A 25,337-nucleotide genomic window follows, 5' to 3' on the forward strand; every position below is an offset into this window, starting at 1 on the left:
TCAAAATCAACATTATAATTAATTTCGACAGTGGCTTAATTTTTGAAGTATTTATTAATGAATGAGTGTTTTTACCTTTCATGGTTTCAAAGTATATTTTTTTGGAAAAGGAAAGGAAGGAAACTTTTGCACTTGCATACTAAATTTGAACAGATGTTGGATTTAGTCTGATAAAAATGTAGCCCAAGCGCAGAGCCGTAACATCATTCTGACAAGGTTCGTGTTGTGCTGCTCTTGCTGAAACTGATAATTGCTATAAACATAGAAAAAGAACCAACAGCAATTAAAGGAAGTATCAACTACAGAAACAATACACAACTATTCTGACTGATCATAATTTCAACATACACAATTTCCGACCCTTCTTTACAAATAGCAAACAAACATTGAGTTTTGATTTTGATTCTTTAACCACATTAAACATTATGTACATTAAACTCAGCCAGTGCAGAGTCCCCCAGCAGGTTCTCCCATGTCATCTTCACTAACATACGCAGAGAGGTTCAGATACTTATCCTGCTCCACCCTGTCCCTCCACCTCGCTCTACAAATCACACAGCTAGCCGTTCTTCTTCCCCTTGTTCTCTTCCACCTCATCAAACACTCTTCATGAATAGGGTTACGGCATGTCCCACATGCAACCAGGTTTTGCTCCTTCCCCATTTCCTCAAGGCAAACCGGGCACGTGGCACCCTCCTCCGTCTCTATCTTTGGCCTCGTTGACCCTCCGCCAAAGAAGAGCTGGTGGAACCTCTGCCGGAGGGTGCCGCCTGCCACTGCCTCCGGCAACGTGGGCGTGCCGAGGAGGCGTTCGATCTGGCAGGGTCGAAGGGTCCTCCTCCTTAGACACACGTCATCAAGGGACACGCCCAAAACTCGAATGAAAACAAAGAGAATGTGCTTGCATGGGGTTGTACGGTCAGGGCAGGTGCACGAGGGCGTGGAGGAGAGGGTGACCGTGTAGACGTTACCAGTGGCACCGAATATGAAGAAGGTGGAGCCGGCACGGTGGAGGAGGCGGAGACGGTGGCGGAGGGCACGGACTATCCGGTCCGAGATGGGTTGGCTTGGTTTGAACCTAGGGTGGTGGTGGTGGTGATGGTGATGATGGTTGTTGTTGTTGTTGTTGTTATGGTTAGAATGAGAAATGGAATTGGAGGCATGGGATTCCATTGTTCAGAATGAAATGGGGAAATTAAGGTTGTTGGTTAGTTGAATAAGGATTTAGGATAAGGAGAATATGTTGTTGGTTGAGGGTTATGTAGGAGGGGTGTGGCCGGGATTCGTTGTGTAGTTTTGGGGGACACGTGAAGGAATAAGATTAATGGATGATGGGGCAGGGAATTTTGTAAGGTGTACAATTCCAAACCTTTACTTCCCAACTTCCCTTTTCTCCCTACAATGGTGGTAAACCATGCAGCACGCTTTAGCAATATATCCCAAGACCTGTAACTCATACGTACAATGCACACTTTCTTATTTACTTCACCACATTCAATTTAACACGTATCAATACATGGATGGTTTCTAAAAGAGGGCTTCCAATTTCAAATTTCTACTATATAATCTTTACTTCCTATGAGGACTTCTTATGCACTTTGGTTAAAGTATAAGAACAGATCCAGATACTTGCGCTCTAATAAATAAACTCAACAGTAAAATGTTTAACATCTCATCATACAATTTTTTTCATTCCTCTTCTCTCTTCCTAGTACTCCCTACACTCTTCTGTCTACATCCATATGTCTTCCCTGATCCTAACATGATCATCTAATAAAAATGTCAGTGGGAGCATTATGATTTAGTGCATATGTGATTCATTCTAAAAACTTCTATTACCACACAATTCGTTTCGTTTCGTTTTGGCTTAATTTTACTTTTGCTGCCATTAAAGTAAAGCAAAATAGAACAGTATAAATGGTTGAATTGATCCAAACAGATGTTGAGCATATATGTTTTGAATCATAAAAAATGCATTGTATTCTTATGTATTTAAACATCAAATTAGTTCTAAAATATGTATTTTGTCAATCAGGTATAATTCTTCAAGATTCTTGTGACTTAGATAATGATTCAGACTTTGATAAAAAGAAAAACCTTTAAAAATCAAGAATATCTACTTCAGAGACTATTATATAACTTAGAGAAGGTAGCTAGATTGCCAAGTTATTAGAAATGCTTAACACTCTAGTGAAAGTGCTCTTGGAATTGACTGGACATAGTGACAAAGTGGGACCAAATTGTCCCTTCTACGCACTTGGTTTGAGTCAGGCAATTTCCTTACATCCCTCTCAAGATAATTTTTTTTCTGTGAAAAGAAAAATAATATATGAAGTCCCCGAGGAAAAGAAATTACAAAATATTTTCTAAATAAATCTAACGGTGTCAGAATTTTTCTAATAAGAAAGAAAAAGGAAAATTATAAATAAGGGATATGATGATAAAAAAGAAAAGGAGAGATATCAAGAAAATACGATCGAAAGATGCTAGAAAGAAAAAAAATGAATATATACCTAAAAGTAACTTTCAAATATTACCAACAAATGGAAAGAGTTATAATAATATATGTTTGAACACGTTATTTTTAACATTATATGCTATTAGTTAAAATTAATTAAAATAAAATACAGTAAGTGTGGACTGTTAAAAAGAAATAATATTTAAAATATTTTATTGGTTTCAATAAATTTCAGCCAAGGATAAAGAATAATTTTTAAAAAGTGAATTGTTATAATTTTTTCAAGAGTTGAATAGATGGGTTTAAGTGCTTTATGATATATGTTGTTTTAACCTGGAAAAAAAAGTTAAGGTTAGATAAACTCCTCAGAACAGTGTATATAGTATTGCGCCATTGGAGTCTCCTCAGAATAGTGTATATAGTATTGCCCCATTGAAGTTGCTCAACTCTCAGGTTTGTAATTTTTATACAGGTTTTATCACGATACATTATATTAAACCCTTTATTAATTTAAACTATTACTCACTATACAGTTTCTCTTTATTTTATTGTATATAAAACAGGGTTATGTTATGCCTAAAATTGCGTTTAGGCGTTTAGGCATTTTACACTAACCAAACCAGGTCTAAGAAACTTGAAAAATATTGTAACACTGTATATACACGACAGGATATATTTTCTAAAACATATATAAAGAGAGTCTTATTCTGAACATTGACATAAATAGTATTAAAGTGTAAACTTATGCAAAAGCTAATAAAGAACCCATTTTCAACCATGATGCTTTTAAGTTTTCAAGCAGATAAAAATGGCACATTATGATGTATATATAAAATATCAGGAATACAGATAAAAAAGGGTTTTAACAGAAGTAATAGAGGCAAAGATTTTCAATATGAGGGTTTAAACCTTGCTGTCTAAGAATGGGAGGATTCAAGGCCCAAGTTGCCGACTATGCAAAAGTGCTGACTGAGTTGGAGATTGTAAAATATATGTTGGAAGGAAAATATATATGAAGCAGACCTGGAGCATATCACAGATCTTAAACAAAGAGTTGCCATGTTGCAAGATCACAAATGCAAGTCAGCTGCTAGTGATCAAGATATTCAAAATAAAGCTAAGAAGGCAAACGGATCTTAAGTGAGGCAGAACAGTAGAAGACATCTAAATTGAGAGTGCAGGTGGACAATTTTGACTCTGCACGAACCTTTGAAATGCTATTCTAAAAGACTCAGTGAGTGGTAATAAGATCACTTATAAACAATCCACTCACTCAGTCATTGTGTTCTAAACCTACAAATAGATATAATTACACATCTAAAAGGGATCCAGAGACCAATAATCAAGAACATCAAGACCCTTTGTTCCCCCAGTCCCCAACTCTAGCCACAATATTTCGACATAACAATGATTCAGCTTTGCTACCAAAAATTTCAACACTGCATAGTTAACTTTCAGACTTCTGTTTGAGGTTCGGGGATTAAATATAGTAGTAAATAAACGACAAATAACATCCAAGAAAGCAAGAAAAAAGAAATAATTTGACCTGGTGAAACTAGTTGAGGAAAGGAAAAAAAGAGCATTACTAGAAACCAGAATGGTATAGAATAATAGCATTATTACCAACAAACAAGGGGAAATACAAACTTGAGATTGAGTCAACACATTCATAATCACAAATTCTTATAACTCGTATTTAATAACTCATGTCTATAAATTTTCAACAAATTTTAATATAATGGAACTTGCATTAAAATATTAGCACTTGATAACCTTTTGCATTTTTTATCACACAAAATGGATGTGAAACCTAGCTGTATATTTGCAACATAACTTTTCAAGAGCTTTTACGTCCACAATAAACAAGAACAACCTACGAAACTGAAGAAGAAGATGGGTAATAGGATGCACCTGACAAGCAATTCTCTCTGACCACGAATCACATACTAAGTTAGAGCTGCGCAATTTGGTCACAGTGAAATTGGTTTTGTGCATATTAATAAAATACGAAAAAGAAAAAGAAGAAGATGAAGGAGTAACGAGAAGGAATGGAAAATGGAAGAAAAAGTGAGGGATGGGAAATAAAACTACAAATCTCTGGAGAATTCAGGAAAAATGGAGATGGCACTCTGTATTTGAGCATAGGGATTAGGGATATAGCCTCTGTTATTTTCAAACTCTGCTTTAATATATTTTTAAGAAAAAATGTTATGTAAGAAAAAGCATATTTATTTTCTAGCAACTATTTTTATTATCCATAAAATCGGTTCTTTTGTAACACTCCTTAGGATAAACTTTTAATTAATCTAATATCATATTATAAAGTAAATTTTAAATTTAATTTAATTCCATAAACCTACTTATATAAATGATTCAATACAGTGGGTAATGATTTAAGTATAAAATAAAATAAAAATATGTATTTTTTAATTTATCAAAAATTTCAAATAAAATAATTGAAAAACATATTGAACTTCATTTTAGATATTTGTAATTATATTGACAAATTTTAAGTAAAAAGTATTTAATTTCACATCGAAAGAAAAAATGGATCATGAAATGAAATGGATAAAAAGTTATACTAAATTCTACAGCTAGCTTGTTTATAAAGTCTAAAATTATACTTTTTAAAATCATATAAAAGTAAAAGATTTTTTTTATTAGTTATATATGCAGTTTTAGCTACTTTTTAAAAATAAATAAATTAAATGCATTATTTTATTTTTAAAGCTTATCCATCTTAGATTTCACATGAGCTGCACGAAATAATTAGTACAATACTAAAATTCAATTCGTATAATTTTGACGTGCTGTGAGATAAGAGTATATGTATGCCAACTAAGATATTCCAATATCGATTTAACTAAAAGTCACAAATTTAGCTAAATAAATAAGAAGCTGAAAAAAAAAGAAAAAGTGTTATAAAAATAATATTTTTGATAATAGAATAAATAAGAGAATGATCTTTTTTTCTATTTTCATCAAATGGTACATCAAATGGCAGTATATATGTAAGTATGTAAATTAAATTATATAATTGAAGAGTTATAAGCTAGGTAGCACATACATATCGACACGAACGTGAAAATACGTATAATCTCTAAAATGTAGGACACGGAGATACGAATTTATATATTATATAATTATGAATTATATAAATTGATAATAAATATTTATGTACACAAGTATGTTTCAAATAATTTTTTATAGTAGAAAGATGTTTTTCATGGTTCAAAAGAATTTGTTTCTTTTTTATAATCATAATAAAAATTTATACAATAAATTTGAGTTTTTAAAAAATTAATGTATTTTTTCTTTTTAAAATTATGTTAGAACTGTACTAGAATTTTCAGAAATTCAACAAATACTTTTTGAATTAGATACTTCATGGATACGTGTCATACAAGTGTCATGCGAGTGTCAATATCCAATACGAATATTCAACACCAATACGTCATTTAAGAGAATTTTCAGAAATTCAACAAATACTTTTTGAATTAGATACTTCATGGATACGTGTCATACAAGTGTCATGTGAGTGTCGATATCCAATACGAATATTCAACACCAACACGTCATTTAAGAGAAGTGTGTTAGTTTCAAAGTGTTATCATTTAATTGAGAAAATTGAAGATAGAATATAACAAAAAAAAAAAAGGGTTAACGATCAAGATAGAAATTTCAGATAGTATGAACACACAAATAACAAAAAGACCAACAGAAGGAGTTAAAAAAAAAAAAAAAAACCCGGCAGCATAATCATTAAACCTTTTCTTCCTTAAATGAAAAAACTCAATTCTAAATTTCTAATGCGGCATGGTCTCTCCACTGCCCAAAGCAGCCACCAGTAAATCTTCATCTTCTCAAAACCCGCTTAACCTTTTGGCCTAAGACTAAGATAATACCACTTTTCAGTTCCAGACATTTCAAATTTACCCATTCATGTTCCTTCTTCCTTCACTGCAAAAACTCCATGTTCCCTTCAATCCTAAATTCTAATCAACCTCGGGATAAGGTTAGTTCATGTCTTTCTCTTCCCATATCTGTCTTCTTTCGCGTTTTTTGTCCCAACAACTGAACAAACACAGGGTGTTACCCTCTTTCGCTATATCCGCATAGTTTTATTTAGGGAAACTCAGTTTTTGAAATACAAAATGTTTCACCATGGGTGGTCCAAAATTTCAATCTTTAAGTTACTTCTTTTTACCCCTTATATATTGGGAACCATGGCAATTCCATTTTGTGAGTTTTGATACGCTGTGTACCTTGAATATGCTATTTGTTTGTCTGAGTGTTGTGGGTGTTGTTTGTATAGCAACAACAAAAGCAAAAGGGAGAATGGTTAGCAGGAAGTTTCAAGGCAGAGAACTTCATTCCAGGTCTTGTTATAGGTTTCCTTTTTGGGTTGTTGTTAGATTTATCAAAGCCCAGTAGAAATAACTTGTCCAGAAAACAATTGCCATCGACCAAGAATCAAGAGCAACCCTCATTTTCAAGCAATTGTGACCGAGAACTTAAAATGGTTTGTCATTTCATCGCATTTACCACTCTCTCGTATTATTCCATGCCTGTAATTCTGTTGTAGTTGACTGTTTGTACATCATGTAAGCAAGTCATATTCAAGTTTACTGGAAGGACATGCATGATTGAAATTGTGCCCTTACTATCCATCTGCTATTTCTCAATCAGGAGGAATGTTTGCCGAATGAACTTGTTTGATCATTGATGATTAAGCTTAGGTAATATACATGTCAACAGTTTTCTCTGCGAAATCACTGAACAAAACCCAGGAATAAGTTTTATAATTTTTTTTAAAACTTTTTTAGAATTAATCTGAAGCAGCAGTATATACAAAGTTTTCTGTATCCATGCATGTAATTACTCAATAATTAGATTAATTGAACTACTCTTCTGTTTCATAAAATTTATGGGCAGGGTAAATAGATGTAACATGCATTCCTTTTAATTGTTAGAAACATTTACCATTGTATTGTATGTATGAAAAACAATTCTGATTTCAAAAAATGCACGGTTCTTTGTTAGGTTCTGGTTGTTCGCCAAGACTTAAAGATGAAATCTGGAAAGATTGCATCCCAATGTGCTCGTAAGATATAAAGCTGTTGTTAACTTTGGAAGTGTTGTTATCTCAAATTTGTCCAGAATCTCTTTCCACCCATTACAAATTTCCTTATTATTACTACCTTTTACATCTTTTTGTTTATTAGTTTCTGCCTTTACATTCACATTTTGTTGCAGATGCTGCCACTGGAATGTATGCTGAGTTAATGCAAAGGTACTTTTGTTCTGACTAGTGTACATTTCAAAGCATTGGGGCATCTTCTAGCTTTCTAATTAGTGGTCCTCCTGAGTCATGCCAATCCACTCACCAGCATCTCCTTCACGAAGAAACAAGACCACATTTAGGTTAACATAATATTTGAAAGACCGTGTCATGTTGTTAAACCTCCAGGACAATTTTTGTAGGCTCTGCATGATGGCCGTTATGGTTGTGTGTAACTTCACATAATCCGGCATTGGGATGGTTGTCAGTTTTTTTAGATACATATTGTAAAGTTGGTTATGGTCAGGAAAATAACTTCCCTTACCTTAAAGCAAATGAAAATAGGAACTTGAGATGTTTAGTTCTAAAACGTTTCATTTTGAACGTGAAAATGATGGTTATTTCATTCCTGTGATTTTGCTATACTTCATAGCCATGTTATTATATGTCAATAAATTCTACCAGCAAGTTTATTGATGTAATAAACTTGAGCACCATGTACTTTTGCAGTAATCGGTCTCTACTGAGACAATGGGAACAGTGTGGCCAGCCCAAAATAGTTGTGACTTGCAGGAATCAACAAGAGATGTAAGCATGTGATTTTAATCTGGATACTGTAAATTCACTTGTTCAGTAGAACAAGACCTACATTGCATTGATGACTTCTCTTTTGATCAGGAATAAACTGAAGGAAGCAGCTGAGAGTATTGGCCTTCCTACATTTGTTGTTGCTGACGCAGGAAGAACACAGGTAATACTTCATATTTGCCTAGAAATAAAGTTAGCATATAGAGTTGATAGTTAGTTAGTGCCGAATTCTCCTTGGGTAATTGTTAATAGTAACTTAGTAACGCAACAGCTTGACTGTTGAAGGGTTTTCTTTCATCTTCTCACATCCTCACATTGTGGCTTTTGATAGTATCATTGCTAACGCTTTTATATGTTCAGGTTTTAGCAGGATCAAAAACTGTTCTTGCTGTTGGACCTGGTAAGCTTCCTGTTGCTTGTATGTCATGTAAGACCAAAAACACTTGCAAGAAAATCCAAATGCTTATACAATGAATTAAACAATTGAATGTTACAGTCTTGGATTTGATGCTGATGTTTTTCAAAGTTGCTACCTTTCTTCTTTGTTGACAGCTTTTGTAATGTGCTGCTTTCTGATGCATTTGTTTTGTCAGGACCAAAATCATCTGTGGATGCAGTGACTGGTAGATTGCCCCTGCTTTGACAGCATTCCAGAAGCATGTCCTAATATGATAAATACCTGAGCTTGTTGCATGATTAGTCATCGTTACAGTGGCCTTAGCAACATGGCTATGGTATGGTTGTGTTCAATAGGTGTAATGTAATTCTTAATCGAAGTCCTTTCCCTTCCCTTTGGTACCTCTAATTGCATGAATTTCATCATCCTCTCTACCATGATGAACACAAAGCTATTTATTTCTTATTACTTTAATCTCTAAAGAGATTTCTCAATTTTACAAGAGCCAAATTCAGAAATTATTTACTACAAAAGAAATAATGAACTTGATAAAATTTTCACATGTGCTGAATGTTTACAAAACATGATATTGTACAATTCATTTTAATTTAAATTGAGCTTAAAACAAAATAATTTACAATTAGAAGTTCTACTTAAAAAATATAAGTTTATAACAAACATAGTTTTAATATTTTTAACTCATTGCACACGGTTCGTTTTCTATTGTCTGATTCAAAATGAGAAAAAAAAGGAGAGCTTTTAATTAGAAATATAAAGTAAACCTTGACACATTCAAGTTTATGCATTGAGAATTTTTCTAGTTAGATTAGACTAATTTAATCGTGAACCAAAAATTATTTGTTTAATTTTGAGTACAAGCCAAATATCTAAATCCAAATAATCAACAATAGAAAAAAATTACAAGAATTTGTTTGGCTAAAATTTCTTAACAAGCATTTATAAGACAATAAATAAAAATTATTTCATAAATTACAATGAAATTGTGTATATATAATTTATAGATTTAAAAAATATATATTTAAATTCTCTATAGAATAATTTTAACTAATAAAAACATAATTATTTTGTTCAAAAGTTTTCATTCAAGAAAAATTTGTTGAACTTAAACTTAGCCCCAGACAAATTTATTAAATAAATGAAAGTAAAAAAAATAAAAATAATAATCAGGTCAATGATCCTGTTAATATTGTGGTAGCTAAATTTTAAATCAGCTTAAATTAAACTAAAATTCAATTAAATTAACCTTTTTTTTTGGTGAAAAAGTTAAATTAACCTAGTATATACAACTTAACAGGTTAATCGGATTAATTTGACAATCATAACGAAAAGAAAATAAGTAATCTTTTATGGTTTGGTTTGCAAGTCAGAAAAAAAATTATCTTTTTGGATCACTATATTATTGGTACTTCATTAATTTTATAAATGATTAATATTAATAAAAAATTAATTATTTTTTCCTAAAATATCTTTATATATATTTTTTCATTTCCAAAATTTGAATTTAAGTAATTTTTTAAAGGAATAATAGTATATGAAAATATCACATTTTATTTTAATTTTTATAAAATGAACTAGTTAGTTTACATTTTTACATGTAATAAAAAAATGTAATTGTAGTTTCATATTAAATACTATTACCTTGTGTTTTTTAAATTTTGGGAATTAGAAAAAAGTAAAAGAAAGGAGAAAGGAAAAAGGAAAGAAGAAGAAGAAGAATAGTGAAAGGGACAAAACCCTCAGCAAAACCCTTTCCCGAACTGTGACTCGTGAAAGCCCTAACTCTGGAATTTGGCTGCAATGGCTTCTCGTTATAGATCTGTTTCGCAACCAGCATTGTGCATTATCAAATCCACCATCACCAAACCAGCTTCCAAGCCCGCGCCCTCTGCTTTTTTCCTCAAAACTCGTTCTCCCGTTGCGGCCAGGCAAGTCCGTTTCACCTATGAAGTGATCGCTTTTCTTTGACCCAATTGGATTTTATGTTATGCTGCATTTTTTTTTCAGGTGGGTGGGTGGGGAGCTTGGTTGCTTGCAGTCGCTGTTTCCGCTGCACTCGGCGGTGTCATCGGCGCGCCTCACTTCTTGTCTAGGCATAGATTCGAGTAGGTCGAGGTCGTTGTCCCAGGGTATGCTCTGCAGTGCCAACCCCGGAGTTTGATTTCTCCAATTCTTTTTTACCCCTTTTTTCTCTGTAAGCTTCATTGGTACTTCCCCTCTTTTCTTTATGCCATCTTCCCATCAAACTTAGGTACACTGAGTTTTTTCAAACTAAAGGCATTCTCATGTCGTGGAGTCTCAATGCTTGTTTCATTTTGTTCATGATTAGGCAACTTGCACTGTCTATATTTTAGCAAAACAAGGAAGTTGCTATCAGGTTGTTTTTAACTAATATAAGATTGCAGTTTTGCTTTGAGAGTGGCCAGTGAGCTATTGTTAATCATAGTGTCATTGTAAACAACTGATAATCAGAGGAGAATAAAAAACTAAAAAAAAAAATGACGTACTCTTGTGTCAGAGGCTCCTCGCAATGTGAAGGAATGGGGAGTGTCATCAGCCTTAACCTGGCATTGCATATTCAGGGTCATTAACCTATATAATGTTATGCTTAGGCAGTAGCCTCAACTATTGTATCCATATTCATTGTGAAGAACTGATAGGTGAATAAATATAGTGAAGTTTAGCGGCATGTAAAATATTAGGAGCAATGAAATTTATATTTGGAGGAGAATATCAGTACTATACATTTTGATAGTTCATTCTATGTCCATTGTTTCCTTTTAAGTTCGTAATTTTTGTGTGCTTTTCTTTTATTATTTTCTCACTGATTTATACTGCGTACCTGTTGGATTGCAGTAAAATTGTAGCTCTAAGGCTGTGTCTGAATTGGAGTTTACAAACTTTATTTTAAATGAGCATTCTCTTCTAAAATTGATTTTGGTTAAAATGGGGGATTGGGTGAATGGATTTACGTGAGTTTGATTGAACTCACATAAATGATTTTGAAATGAAGTGATTTATGTTTGACTGTTTTTATTCTAAAAGCTAGTTTGTAGTAGTAAAACTCTGAATTTTTTTATCCAATGCCAAAGCTATCTAAAGTTACTTAAACTCAATTAATGTTGGACTCATGATCAACAGCTTGAAGTCGGACTAAGCATATGAAACAGTCAAACATAAATAACATCACATCTTTACTCAATGCAAAAGCAGTAAAATGTTGCTTTCAGGTTGAGGGCTCAAAAAACACAAGAAGTTTGGGTTCTGAACTTGTCAAATGATCTTTACATCTTTTAATGCAAAATATATCCTACAACCTGATTAGTGGCCTCTCCAACACAGAAACAAACACTCCGTAAGTTGTTTGTGCTTGTTGAGTGTCACTTTCGAAGGCCATGCATATGAACCAGGAAAGCCTTGATTTCTCCATTGCAAAAGTGCACACATGCTCACCACCAACTTGCCATTCCAAAGCCCCTCACTGTTGCTCTTGAATTTGACTAAGAACCGATTACTTACTTAGGTTGCATAATTAAGAATATGATCTGTACCTAAATGATATCAAGGTACGTACAATAGACCACATTTTGAAGCAATACTATATTTTTTGTTAAGCCAAAATCTGAGCTCTGGTTCTTATTATTGCATTTAATTTTTCCTATCTAGAAAGTCACTAAGTATACATAGTGGATTATCCCGATTCTTGGGTAGAACTTCTGCAGGGGTAGCACTTGTCGTAGTGAATATTCACCTTTCTGCCATTTTGAAGGCATCGTATGTATTTCATTTTTTATAGTGCACACTAAATAACGAACTACCCAGTATATCAACCTTGGGAAGGAAAACACTGAAAATGCTATAGTGGGGCTGCTACATTTAGATTAGGTTAGGTATTGAATAGTATGAACTAAAAAAATTATATTATACATGTTAGTTATAAATGTTTAAAAATTTAAACCCAAATTAGAGAATTAAAAAGTGGTAAAATAGAAGAAGACACTGTAGAGAAAGATGAAACTTGAATGACCTGTTTCAGAATGTAGAATATACTACAACAAAAAGGCTATCAAATTAAAGAGAACAAGGGGGCACAACACAGCAGTAACTGAGGGCTGAGAGAACATACGACAGACCAGAAAAGAAGGCCACTTACATTACATCAAGGTGTGGCCAGAGAACACTTGGGAGTTTTACTAAAATTCTGATTTCCACAAGGGTTGAGGGGAGATTGTAACTCTCCCAAAATTGAGTACATGTTAGTTAACGGTCTTAGTTATTTGTTAGATTCAGTTAGTTTTTTGTTATTAGGGGGCTGGATAATACGAAATAAGGCATGCTGTTGGTTATAAATGGTACGGATCGAGAGAAGGGGTATGCTTTCAATTGAGTTAGGGGCTTTGGACATTGGAAAGTGCAGACCCCTAAAGCTCTGTGAGCGTGATCATACTATAGTCAGGGGACTTTTATCATTTTCTCTATAATTCTGATACAGTTTCTGTCATACACGATCATACTTTTCCTAAGCGTTCTCAGAATGAACAACTTAGATGACATCAATTCGCCATACTTGTAATTCATTGGCTTCATCCATGTCATAAATAGCATTTGGAAACCCATTCAAAAGTAAGAACTGATACTTGAAATGTAGAAAGCTACAACCATTAGAATCTTAGTAAATGTGTAAAACCACATCTGGGATGTGAACCAAATAATTCATCTATAATTCTTGTAAAACCAAAGGATGCAACACTCAAGTGTATATATTCCAGCTCAATTCCTGGCTGGCTGCTGCTAGCTTGTACGTTTATTACCTTCAGGCTTCAGCCTTTTTACATATTCATATAGCCATTTTTTCACGAACTGCGGCACTTAGTTGTTTTGCTGTGGTACTGTTGGTGTTAAACGTCACTTGCTTTGCTTGGTTATTCTATTGTGTAGAAGAGACTTCCTATTGTAATCCTGTGCTTTTGTAATTTTTATCTTTTCAAACTTTCTCAGAAATGGGTCTCAGCACGCCGCGATAACAGATTTTGAAGACCATTGATGGGCAGATTGGAGACATTATTTGCTTTGCTGGGATGCTGTACTTGTTAATTATTTTCAATTTATCTTGACAGTTCACTGTAACTTCCTTTGAACTTCTTGTGTCTCTTGCAATGGTTCCCATAAAATGTTTGATCATTCCAGTATTAGTCGGTTCTATGCCAACCTCACTTGGTGAATAAAAACCAAAAAAAATGCTGATTCAGCTGGTTATCATTTCTGCTCATGCATGTTCCTTAAATTGTTAGCAATAGCATTAGAATCAGTGCATTTGCTTCAGGTAAGACGTGTATGTATGTATGTATGTATGTGAAACCGACTTTTGAGTAGTGGGAGGGTATCTGGTGGAGTTATGAAATTATATTGAGTATAGTTTTTTGGGGACATGATGTGCAGGTAAATAAAGTGAAGTGTAGACAAACAATGACATGTCTCCATCTTCTCTGAAAACAGCCTTGACGAAAGAGACTATGTCTCCGTTATAACCATACATGGGCATGTGAGAGCCTCACTCCTTCGTACCTCGTAGCCTCTGCTACTTTTTTTTTTTATCCAAAATGCCTAATAATACACGCAACTGTTGTCACTTTGCTCTCCTATGCTTTTTAAAGACTTTAATAATAATCATGCTAATTAGTGAATATAATGATTACAGAGGAGAGCTTAATTAACAAATGAATCGGATTAATTTATTTTGATTGTTCAAGAGTTCGATTGAATTTATGATAATATTTTATTTCCTCACAATTTTTTTTTTAGTTTGTTAATAAATTTCTTGGTTAATTATCGTCCGTATAATTGGTGAGAAACTTGTTTTTTTTTATTACTTACTATGTAGACCAAATGGTGGTTGTTTGAACATAATTAGTGATATCAAGATTGAGTTTTTGATATAGCTAACTATGTCAAATATTTTTAAAAAAAATACTTATCATCTCATAACAAGTCTTCTCATGAATAAGAAGAACAAGTTGGAAGAACATTGTGCCTTTAAATGGATTTATTTAGCTTGATTTACGTTATACCAAATATCTAATAAAAGAAATAATTTATCCAAATATAATGAACTTTATTTAATAATAAAAGGTGTTTTAATTTTTTTGAAAGAAGTGTTTTAACATTTTAGTTTATTCCAACGAGTTCAAATTCTTATCAATAAATAAATGAATAAATGTTGAATAGAGTTTTTACTAAGGACACTCTAAGCAAGCATATAAAATGTTTCTAAACTGCATAAAACATAGTTTTTTATCCTCCTAACGTGTTTTCTGATATTGTTGTTTATTTAATGCATGTTAGATGATAAATTTATTTATACTGTTCTAACAATATGGAGGGTATGGTGGTTATCATGAAAGGGAGCATAGAATAAAGTATTCATGAACATGGCAAATACTACCCCATGCTCAGGCAGTTTAACAGTATTAATTTTTGTTGGAAGACCTGCAAATTTAAATGCCACCATGCATATGGCATGGCATGTAGCTAGCCATGATCTTAATATTCTAAATAGTAAATATGAAGGGTTGTTTTGTCCATTTCATCACTGGAATTCGAATGCCTTCAAGCAACTTCTTCTTGTTTCTGCATGAAGCTTGGTCAAACCGTGGCTTAGCTAAGGAGGCATCAATATCTAAACTTACTTTATTTACAAAATATGGCGTTCTTCTTTATTTATATTATCACGTTTAAACGCTCATTTTGAATGAAAAATATAAATTTTGAATGATGTATATAGGCAAGTCATAAAATTGCAAAAGTAGGAAATCAAAAGGGAAAAAAATCAATTTAAAAATAGCCAAGGGGAGGATTGATTACTATGTTTGAGAGGTTTTTTTATTAGTTACAAGACATAGAACATTAAGAATGTTAAATTGTGTGTGAAGTTTCCAATATTAAAAGAAGAAAAATTATAGAGAAAATTTGTAATATAAATGGAGGTTTTCATTAATTTAAGAATTTTAATTTATTTATATAAGTAAATATTATTGTATCTTTATGAGTCTTGTCCCAATTAAGGTAGTCTCTGGTGTCTTTTCTCTGCGTTTCTTGAAGTTCAGACTGCTCTGGTTGCTGAGTTTTATGGGGGTTATACATGCTATGGAGGAAGCTCAAAAGATGAGACTTACTAATGTCTGGATGGAATGTGATTTTGCTTTGATTTGTGTTGCGTTTACTACTAGGACTAATGTTCCTTGGATGCTTCGTAATCGATGCAATACTTGTCTTAATTACTGTGGAAAAATCAGAATCAGGTTTAGAGTTACTCATATTTTTCAGAAAGAAAATGCGTGTATTGATAAGTTGGCTAATTTAGGATTTATTCAGAGATAATCTTTTAATTGGTATAATAGGCTACCATCTAGTATGTTCTTAGAATTCTTTATGAATAGATATAGTTTAACTATGTATAGTTTTTGTTAACATATGAGTTTTGGTCTAGTCCTCTAATATTTTTGTATTTTCTTTTCATTTTTTAATAATGTTTTTTTTCATGTGATAGCAAAATAATTGTTTTACTTGAGATGTCAGCATAGCTGAGATGTCAAGTTGCATAGTAATGCTAACATAAAAGCTTTTATTTTAAAAAAAGTAGTCTCCTAGTACCTTTAATATATTATGTTATTTCTTATCCATTTAGATATTTTTTCACTCACATAATATAAGAAAAAAGTTCCACGTATTTTTGTTATACTGTATTTGAAATATGTTATGAATCCGAAATATAAATCTGAAACATGATTATGAAGTGTTGTTACTGAAGTATGAGTGTGAGAGAAGAAGTTATAGAATTTTCATTAGTTCGGGCTTTCGTGGGAGGTCAGGGCCAGGTACATTAAGGTTTTCGACCCATTAAAAGCCCACAACAGTAACAAACCTAAGGTATTGTATGGCAAAAAAAAGTTCAGTGGTTATATTTTATTATTTTCTTCAGTTAACTACTGAGTTAATTTTTCATGAAAATGCTTTGTCAAAGAATCTTTATCTGACTTGTTATTATTTTAATTGCAGTATTAATTAATTATATAAAGTTATCTAATTGATAAATTTATTCTGAATCAATTTAAAAATGTTTCATGAGAAATCATGTTTGCATGAGGAAGAAAAAAAAAAATTCCCAAATCAATCTGTGCAAAGGGACAATAGCCTTAAATAAATGCATGAAGGTAGTGTGAGTAAAGAGAATGACTTGCGAGTACGTATGTGGCATACATGTATACGTACAGTACTCTGTATTCGTACACCACTCATTGGTATAGTGATCTCATTGACACTCACTGGGAAGAGTGTCATGTGACCACCGCAATCTTAGCTTCCTCTCAGTGTAATAATGCATTGCTTGTTAATTTAATATAGTTTTAGTATTTGTTTATAAATAAGATTGGGGTAAATTAAATAACCTTCTCTCCTTTTCTTTTTTGCTTTATTCTCTGCATATTCTTTTGTGACTTTTTATAATATATTCACTGAACAAAACACGCAACCTACAATTTCAAGCAAAAGAAAAAGGAAAAAAAAAGAGAGAAGATTCATATTTAGCTATTAAAACGAGTAGTTTAAAAACACAATATATAATATAATTGACACTAATGGGAAGACGTTATGCTGATAAAGTAATGATTTAAGATATAATATAGTCCTCTGGATTTGTGTTGTCTGAGGTCGTACATACACTCCCACAATAATATAAAATGTATTCATGAAAATTCTTTTTCTCGATTGCATTGCATTACTTACCCAATCACCTAATTAGTTCAAAATATATGGATCACATGGGAGTGATGGGAAGGAGAAATGCCTCTGAAGTTTCCCTTTTCCATCTCCTGTCACATGCACTGTGAACTGGGTTGAGAGAAACCATTAACAACACTCAAGTAATAACCCATCCATAACACAAACAAAACAACAAATCAAACAATTAGATCAAAATATTTTGTTTTTAAATTAGTTTTTATTATTGTTAAATAGTTTCTAAATTGGTATCTAATTAACTATCAAGATTTTAACTACCAATTATTTAAATTCTAAATTTGGTAGCAAAAATTTTCGTAACTAATTAGTTACTAATTTAGTAATGGGTTGGTGTTGTAAGTGAAATCTGGTAACACAGGAACTCTGTCATCTTCGATAGGGGTGTGACAGATATGCTTGAAGTGTTCGAATTTATACAAGTAAAATTTGGTCTTGAATTAATGTAAAGTCCCGTTGTGCTTCCTTTGCTTATTCTAATTGGGTTTTGAATCTTTGGCTTGTATGAGGTTTGTTCATTAATGCTTCTTAGTGTTTGTTTTGATTGTACCTTAGTCAATTTGGTAGGCGTTTCTAGGTAGGAATATGGTAATGTGTTTTCCTGTATAAAGGTTGGACTATCCCTGAAGTGGTTTCCATTTATTTATTTTTTATTGCTGATAAAAAAAACTAATTTAAAAATAATTTAACAATAATAGAAACTAATTTAAAAATCAAAAGTTTTTTTAGTTCTCAAAATGGTGTCTAATTTAGTCATTATATCAACTAATTATTTTTGTTTTTAAAATTAGTTTCTATTTCATGAATTTTTTATAATGAAAAAAATATGCAAAACAAAATTGGAAGATACAAATTTTACTCATAAAGTTGTGTATATTTCAACATTACAGAAAAAAAAAAACATAATATTAGATTCCTCCACATGGTAAATAATCCAATAAATCAAGAACAAATTATTTAACGTTCATGAAGATTAAACCTATAATATTTCAAGCACTCAAAAGTTTGAAGAAGAAAGCAAGTTTAATCTTAATTTATTTACTTACTCTAGCCGTAGTAGTAATAATAATATCCTCATATTTACTCACAGTGGATAATGAACTTGCAACGGAAATCAAAGTGTGATACAATGAGATATCTCATGTCTGTTTAGTGTTTCACAGAGGGACCCTCTTTTCACTTCTTCCCATGTTAGTTCTCTCTATAATTGTTTTTGTATATATCAATCTTATATTCATGTTCTTCTTATAATTTAATCCACTGCCTCTTTTCTCTAATATGTTTTAGTTTACAGAATAAAGTTATTAAATAATAAAAATGGTAAAACATAATCACCATTTTTTTTTATTTTAAAATTATAAGTAGAATACATTTCCAAATAATTAATATTTTTAAAACGTATGCAATACCTTACAAATTCAGATTTATTATAATATGCATTTCCTTTATTATAATTTTAGAAAATTGTTAATGTAACTAACAGTGAATTTGGTCCATCAATTCACTAAAATCAGTCTATAAAGAGAATTTTGGATATATAGTTTGCATAATGTTTTCATATTTTGATTAACTTTATTATTTCTATTTAAAAAAAAAATATCGAGTTAGGCCTTCTTAATCTCGAGTACAATAAGGTGGAAAATACATATAAAAACTCTTAACACTCGTGTCTGTATATATGATACCAATAAAGTGAGTGACCTTATTTGTAATAAAAAAAGTCTACTTAATATTTTATTTTAAGAATACTTTGTTTATAACACGTTAATGAATGTGATTGAACCAAATTGTGTATATGAGCATTAGTCATAGAAAAATTCTAATAGAAAATGGACTAACTGTTTAGGAGTGGATGCCATTAATATTAACTGAGGATTCTTAGTTTGGTGGAGCATCATTTTGATGAACTTTTCAATGGAGTTTTGAACTTTGGAATCATCCTTGACTCTAAAAAGGACTATTAAGATTGCAACTTATTTGGTACAGACTCTAAATATTGGAAAAAAAAAACATTCATTCTCATATTACAAATTCTATGTACAACTGCGTGTTTTAAAGAAGACAAAGAGAAAATAAAAACATAAGAAAATTAAAAGAACATTTACACAATATATAATATTGTGAAAAAAAAATTGTGTTTCTGTAAATATGTACATGAATTTCAATGTTAACAGCAATTATAGTATGGTATGATGATAGGTATAGTAATGGGATTCATTCAAATTACACTGCACACACATTAAGTTTCTGATATTAATAAAAGAAAGTAATTGCCAACAACAACAATTTTACTGAAGAGATTTATTTGAAAAGAAGACAATGAAAAACAAAATAAGGGAAAGGAACATTTACCAAAAACTGAAAATTTTATGCTGACTACTCAGGAACATGACTGGTACCTAGATTTGCCACCAATAATGCCCTGACATGAATGGATGCGGGATCGATGCATATGCATGCAATTTTTATCAGTTACCTATATATTACTAAAATGTCTGTCACGTCTTCTTTTTCATTGTTTTCTATTAAAAAAAAAATTCTATTGAATCTTCTACCTTATTCCAGTGCTTATCCTTTATCACATGAAATATACAGCATACAAACAATTTTTTTTCTGATTTTCATCCCTCCCATTCCAAAATTAGGAGATTTTTCTTACAGTACAGTGGTAGCTCGAGTCTTTAATTGCTTCGACATAGTTAACAGTGTGCCGGAAAATTGAGTTAGAATTCGTTGAGGTGGTCCACACAGAAGCAACTGCTATGACCTACTAGTACTATTATTAAACACTTCAATTAGTAGTTTTGTTGAAGTTGTTTAGGAAATTATTAAATCTAACTAAAAACAGACATAAGTATTAAGTTATATAATTCAATGTTATTTCTCTTAATGTTTTACCTAACCTATAACATAATTCGGAGAGAAAAATGTTGAGTTTCGAAAGAGTTATCAAGTCTGTCAAAATGACTTGAAGAAAAGTGAGAGAAGTCTACATGTAGCATAAAGTGAAAATTTTGAAGTTACAGAGAAAGAAATAAAATAAATTCCTAGAAAAATTAGGTAGGAAAATTAAGGAAAAGAACTGTAGGTAGCTACAAAATACCCGAAGCTCCACCCGAAGGTTCCTAGTCTAGGAGGAGATTAGATGAGGTGTGTGAATTCGGGACCCATTGCTGATGGATCAAGTAATCCTCACCGTTGGATGGAACTTCGAACATCATGTTTTGCTGATGCTGCAGGTGGAGCAACTGCTCCTGCTGGACCCTCACCATTTCCTTCTGCCGCCGCAGCTCCAACACTTTCCGATGCGAGTTTGAGTGCTTTGTCAGCACAAAAGTTGGGCTTGCGGCGGGCCTGTACTCGGGCACCAGCCTGCCGGACTTGTACCTCACGCCGCATGCATTGCAAAGTGTTTTTGGGCCCATGGGGCCGGTCCGCCACTGCGGCGTCTTGTCCGTCGCGCAATGCAGACACTTTCTGCCCTCGCTGCTGCCCTCGCTCACATCCCTCCTCCGCGGGGCAACCTTCTTACCGCCGTCTGAATGAAAAGACTCCGACACGGTGTTCGGAGAAAGGACGACCAGACGAGATGTCCAATTGCATGGCGGTCCTCTAGTCCTCTTACTCCTCGCCTTGCCCCGAACCGATACTTGCGGGTTGAATAAAGCCGGGTTCGGGTCACGTGTTTCCGATGTGGCATCCTTTTGCACTCCGGCGCCGGATATCAGCTGCAGCTTCTGTAAGTCCTCGCTGGAAAAGGATTCCTCCGCGAATTTCGACAGCCATTCCAATTCCGCAAGATCATCATACTGCGCACACATAATTCATTGATTAATACAAAAAAAAAAATGAAATTGAGACATTGGCAGAAGCGGAAACGGAAACGCATATATGTAATAAGGACAAGAATTATTTGTTGTATTGATTGGACGTGGCATGAGAATTGAGAAAAAGAAATAATTAGAGGTTTTGGGTGGTGGAGAGAGTGTAGCAGTCACACATAGACACAATGGTGTTTATTAAGAAAACACATGTATATAGACTTTAGAGACACGTATGTATGTACCGGGACAGAGAGGTCACCGGAGAAATGTCCGTCGGTGACTGTGAAATTGGAGTTGTTGGTGGAAGTGTCGATGTTGGTTAAGGTGGGAGAGTGGTCAGTGGGGAGAGAGTCGAAGGTGGTGGCCTCGGCGAGGGGAGGGTCGTCGTTGTTGGAGAAGTCGAAGAAGTCTTCAACAGTGAAGTGGTCAGTGACGGCGGCGCTGGCGTTAGAGGGAGGTGTGTTGTCGGAGGGGAATTGAGGATAGAAGGTATTGTGGAAGAACTCTTGTGCTTCCATGGCTTCTGGTTGTTGTGGTGGGTTGAAGGAAAGTTAAGGAGAGGGTGAAGTGAGAAAGTATAGGGAGTTGAAGACACAAAGTGTGACAAAGTTGTGGTTTTGAGTGGTGAGAGAGAAAAGCCCAAGAGGGTTTATTTGCGTTTAAAGGGGACAAACGGACACCTAAATGGGACTACTCTTTTTTTTTAATTATTTATTATTTTTCTCTCTTTCAAGGTTAAAAAAAAGTCTCCTGACCTAAATTTAATAAAGCGTATAATATAATTAATAAGAGACTTTAATTGAGTTAAAAGAAATTGCCAAGAATTTGTGATTCAAGTCACTTTGCTTATTTGCTGCTACCTTTTCTTTTGCTTTTGAACTCAGTTTTAGTTTTACAAGTTTTCTCTCGTTTTCTTAATCTAGGGTTCTTATATAATTTTTCTGTGTGGTTATTCTAACATAACAGGAGAAAATAATAAGAAGAAAGAAGAAGAAGAAAATGTTTTAAAATTTAAAATGTTACCTACTCTATTATGTTTACTATAGTGATCACTCTACCTTATTATAACATATAATAAGTCTTAGTTTGGTCTTGGTAATTTCTAAAACTGTTTCTGCTAATTTTACATTGGTGCATGGATCTTAAGGCTTGTATGTTTTCAATAAAGTGAGCATTTATAAGAGTTACTCTTTCGGTTGAGTTGGTTGTAGTTCTAAGCTTCTGTTCTTCTTTTTGCCCCTAGTTGCAAAGATATTGTATTGAGTTTAGTTTTGAGTTTGTCCGGGTTAGATTTGAATTTGTACGGGTTAGTTTTGAATTGGTACGGGTTAGTCACGGGTTTTTAGTGGTAGATTTGTTTGTCTCCCTATTTGTTGGTTTGGAAAACCAGAGAAATTGCCTCATATTTTTAGGTATGTATAAGGGTTGAACCACCTGAAGTGGTTACTGTTATTCAATCTTTTTTGCTGATAAAAAAAATATATAATAAATCTTAATCAATCGGTATGCATATATCAGAAACTGCAAAAAAAAAAAAACAAAATAATAATAGTGAGATTATGTACATGCACTTGTTTTTATATATTTGTTAATTGTTGTTGATAAATTTGTTAATTGTTGTTGATAATCGGTAATTAAGATAGATAATGTACTGTTATAGAATTATAATTTACAGAGTGAATGAGACTGCAGTCAGGAGCATCCTTTATACCTGAGAAAAAGACATACAAGTCTGAATGGTTTATTTATAAGAATATACGTGTCAATATATATATATATATATATATATATAATACTTTTTATTATTTATCAAACTAGTACTGTTAAAATATTAAATTGTGATATTAATAACTCAAGATGAATTAAATATGCAACAAATTATATGATTGTAAAATATAGAAATATCATTAATATCTCTAGTCAAAGTTTAGATGGACATGATAGTGTAATCTATGAATATTTTGTGGATAGTTATTCAAATATATTACATAAATATTTCCTATAACAAAGTTTAACTTTGAGTTAAATCTTAATTATGATTCCTAATAACTAAATATTAGTGTTTTTTTTTTGTGTGAGGACAGAGTGTACATTATAAAAAGTAGAACTGTGAAACTGTAGCATGAGAGCTAGGTTTGAAGATGGAGAGCTAGTTAATTAAATATGGTAAAGGAATAAAGGGATATAGTTGTCACTTTAGTTTGCCTCAAACTAAACCCATTTGAGAGTGATAGAGTAAGTTTTATAGCTGAGAGCAGAACATTAGTGTCCAAGTTTTCAACCTCATTTGCCAGCCTTTTCTTTTGAATTTTTCATTGTTTCTTGGGAACTGGGTATCTTTTTATTATCTTTGTTCAATTTTCTCAGATGCTCATCATATACTAACATATAATACTATTTTATCTGTCAATTAACTAAATATTATATATATTTTTAAACACTAATGAACCCTTGTTTTAAACACAACAATCCAATAAGACAAGAAAAATATTATGTGGTCCACCATATCATTTATCTTAGCAGTAGATTTTCAAGTGATAAGCAGCCACGTTCATTGATTCATGAGAATAAGTTAATAGAAAGTTGCTACATGTCATAAGCATTGCCTTGTAAGAATCTCTTCTCCTTCTATGCATGTCAATGGATTTTGTTTGTGTTTTAACCTTCCTTGCTAGCTGCCAGAGGAAGGAATAAACTGGTTAAGCAAAATTAGGGTATCAAAATTTGTTAAATTGACAAATACAAGTAAATCTATATATAACCCTAGAAGAGTAGTAAAGAAAATAAAACTATATCACAAAAGACAAAACAAAAAAATATATATATATAAAGAAAAAGCATATGGCAATATGATTCCTTCTCACAAGCTTTACTAATTTAAACAAAAAGTATGAGTCTACTAAGCACAATTTACAATACCTAAACAGTCATATAAACAACTTTTTAATCATTTGACTGCTTCACATGTAAAAGTAAAGAGCAAGTTAATTAATGCATAATTATTACATCTAAACATATTAAATATAATATATTTTGTTATTTTTGTTGCTCTCTTCTCCAGTTTTTCAAGCCAGATATCTCTTCTTAAAGTTTCAAGTTTCATTTTCCATCTTGGGACAAGGTTTTTCAGTTGAGATTTCAGCAAGTTCCAAGATTAATTTTGTGGGGTTATTGTGGGAAAAAAAAACTTTGTATGAAAACTACAAATAAATAAAATAATTTAATTAATTGTCCATTCAGCTAGAAGAAACCATATGTTTTTTTTTATTCCAATTGATAAGACTAGCTACTTTGAAAGTGCAGAATGAACATGTAATCTCTCTCAATTCAATTGTTTTTATAAATTGTTTTTATACATTTAAGTCTAATTACTTTTTAACTTCCTTCAGGTTATGTTAATTTAGATAAATTACATTTTATATTTCTGTAAAATTTTACCATTTCCTTAAAATATATATTCTAATACCTTTTTTTTATTAAGGAATAAGATACAAGGCTCTTACCATCTCAACAATTGTATTACTAAACTTCTAAAAAGAACAAGTCAACAATTATGTTATTGCTTATTAACATTATAAATTTATTCTTTAATCCTTATTCTTTTATTTTCAGTAATATGTAGTATTGCTACAACGTTAGTAATTAAAAAAAAAAAAGGACCGTAAGACGACTTATGACTATTATAATCACTTCCACGTTTTTACACACATAATTTCTATGCACATTTTTCACAGATAAATAAATATTTAATTTAAATCTCTTTATTTTTTTCTCTTTTAATTAGTTTTTATCTTAAATAATTTTATTATAATTTTTCATATCACTGAACTATTCCTTAAAAGTTATATATAAATGGTTAAAATTGTTGTCAAAATATAAAATTAATCATAAGTAAAAAAATTGTCTAGTCTTTTGTATATATTCAAAATAAGTTTAAGTTTAATTTAATATATAAATATCCTTTGTATTGATATAAAT

The 25,337-nt window shown here is 32.2% G+C and overlaps 4 protein-coding genes across 7 annotated transcripts; 2 read left to right on the forward strand and 2 right to left on the reverse strand.

The window, feature by feature from the left end:
- Window positions 1-283: 283 nt before the first annotated feature.
- On the reverse strand, window positions 284-4,598 carry LOC137822475 (SWIM zinc finger family protein / mitogen-activated protein kinase kinase kinase (MAPKKK)-like protein). Of its 2 annotated transcripts, none has more exons than XM_068627365.2 (2): window positions 4,370-4,598; window positions 284-1,396 (listed from the first exon to the last, which is right to left on the reverse strand). In XM_068627365.2, the coding sequence occupies exon 2, from the start codon at window positions 1,171-1,173 to the stop codon at window positions 439-441; it is 735 nt and encodes a 244-aa protein (XP_068483466.1). In that variant the 5' UTR covers window positions 1,174-1,396; window positions 4,370-4,598; the 3' UTR covers window positions 284-438. The 2 variants fall into 2 exon arrangements, with proteins under 2 accessions (XP_068483466.1, XP_068483465.1); XM_068627364.2 differs by having other exon boundaries at window positions 284-1,446.
- Window positions 4,599-6,242: 1,644 nt separating this feature from the next.
- Window positions 6,243-9,218, forward strand: LOC137821519 (Peptidyl-tRNA hydrolase II (PTH2) family protein). Of its 2 annotated transcripts, XM_068626147.1 has the most exons (8): window positions 6,243-6,473; window positions 6,774-6,980; window positions 7,502-7,562; window positions 7,715-7,751; window positions 8,250-8,327; window positions 8,418-8,490; window positions 8,688-8,727; window positions 8,921-9,218. In XM_068626147.1, exons 1-8 carry the CDS (start codon window positions 6,432-6,434, stop codon window positions 8,968-8,970), a joined length of 588 nt encoding a protein of 195 aa, XP_068482248.1. In that variant the 5' UTR covers window positions 6,243-6,431; the 3' UTR covers window positions 8,971-9,218. The 2 variants fall into 2 exon arrangements, with proteins under 2 accessions (XP_068482248.1, XP_090151436.1); XM_090295310.1 differs by lacking the exon at window positions 7,502-7,562 and having other exon boundaries at window positions 6,253-6,473; window positions 6,774-6,837.
- A 1,207-nt stretch (window positions 9,219-10,425) lies between these two features.
- On the forward strand, window positions 10,426-14,001 carry LOC137821869 (protein NONRESPONDING TO OXYLIPINS 2, mitochondrial). Of its 2 annotated transcripts, none has more exons than XM_068626660.2 (3): window positions 10,426-10,670; window positions 10,750-10,871; window positions 13,741-14,001. In XM_068626660.2, exons 1-3 carry the CDS (start codon window positions 10,543-10,545, stop codon window positions 13,764-13,766), a joined length of 276 nt encoding a protein of 91 aa, XP_068482761.1. In that variant the 5' UTR covers window positions 10,426-10,542; the 3' UTR covers window positions 13,767-14,001. The 2 variants fall into 2 exon arrangements, with proteins under 2 accessions (XP_068482761.1, XP_068482760.1); XM_068626659.2 differs by having other exon boundaries at window positions 10,430-10,670; window positions 10,750-10,936.
- A 6,502-nt stretch (window positions 14,002-20,503) lies between these two features.
- Window positions 20,504-21,991, reverse strand: GATA9 (GATA transcription factor 9). The gene is given in 3 exon segments (XM_068624605.2): window positions 20,504-20,708; window positions 20,711-21,344; window positions 21,602-21,991. Coding segments are annotated over 3 exon segments (942 nt in total). The 5' UTR covers window positions 21,878-21,991; the 3' UTR covers window positions 20,504-20,676.
- Window positions 21,992-25,337: the final 3,346 nt, after the last annotated feature.

This window comes from Phaseolus vulgaris, chromosome 9, assembly GCF_051622355.1.
Source record: "Phaseolus vulgaris cultivar YP4 chromosome 9, ASM5162235v1, whole genome shotgun sequence".
Taxonomy (NCBI): Eukaryota; Viridiplantae; Streptophyta; class Magnoliopsida; order Fabales; family Fabaceae; genus Phaseolus; species Phaseolus vulgaris.

Bases quoted from the DNA above. Each gene is read 5' to 3' on its own strand.
- LOC137822475 (XM_068627365.2), bottom strand. From the start codon at position 1,173: ATGGAATCCCATGCCTCCAATTCCATTTCTCATTCTAACCATAACAAC.
- LOC137821519 (XM_068626147.1), top strand. From the start codon at position 6,432: ATGTTCCCTTCAATCCTAAATTCTAATCAACCTCGGGATAAG. The intron at 7,752-8,249 runs GTACTTTTGTTC...GTACTTTTGCAG, and splicing joins TATGCTGAGTTAATGCAAAG to TAATCGGTCTCTACTGAGAC. The intron at 8,328-8,417 runs GTAAGCATGTGA...TCTTTTGATCAG, and splicing joins TGCAGGAATCAACAAGAGAT to GAATAAACTGAAGGAAGCAG.
- LOC137821869 (XM_068626659.2), top strand. From the start codon at position 10,543: ATGGCTTCTCGTTATAGATCTGTTTCGCAACCAGCATTGTGCATTATC. The intron at 10,671-10,749 runs GCAAGTCCGTTT...TTTTTTTTTCAG, and splicing joins CGTTCTCCCGTTGCGGCCAG to GTGGGTGGGTGGGGAGCTTG.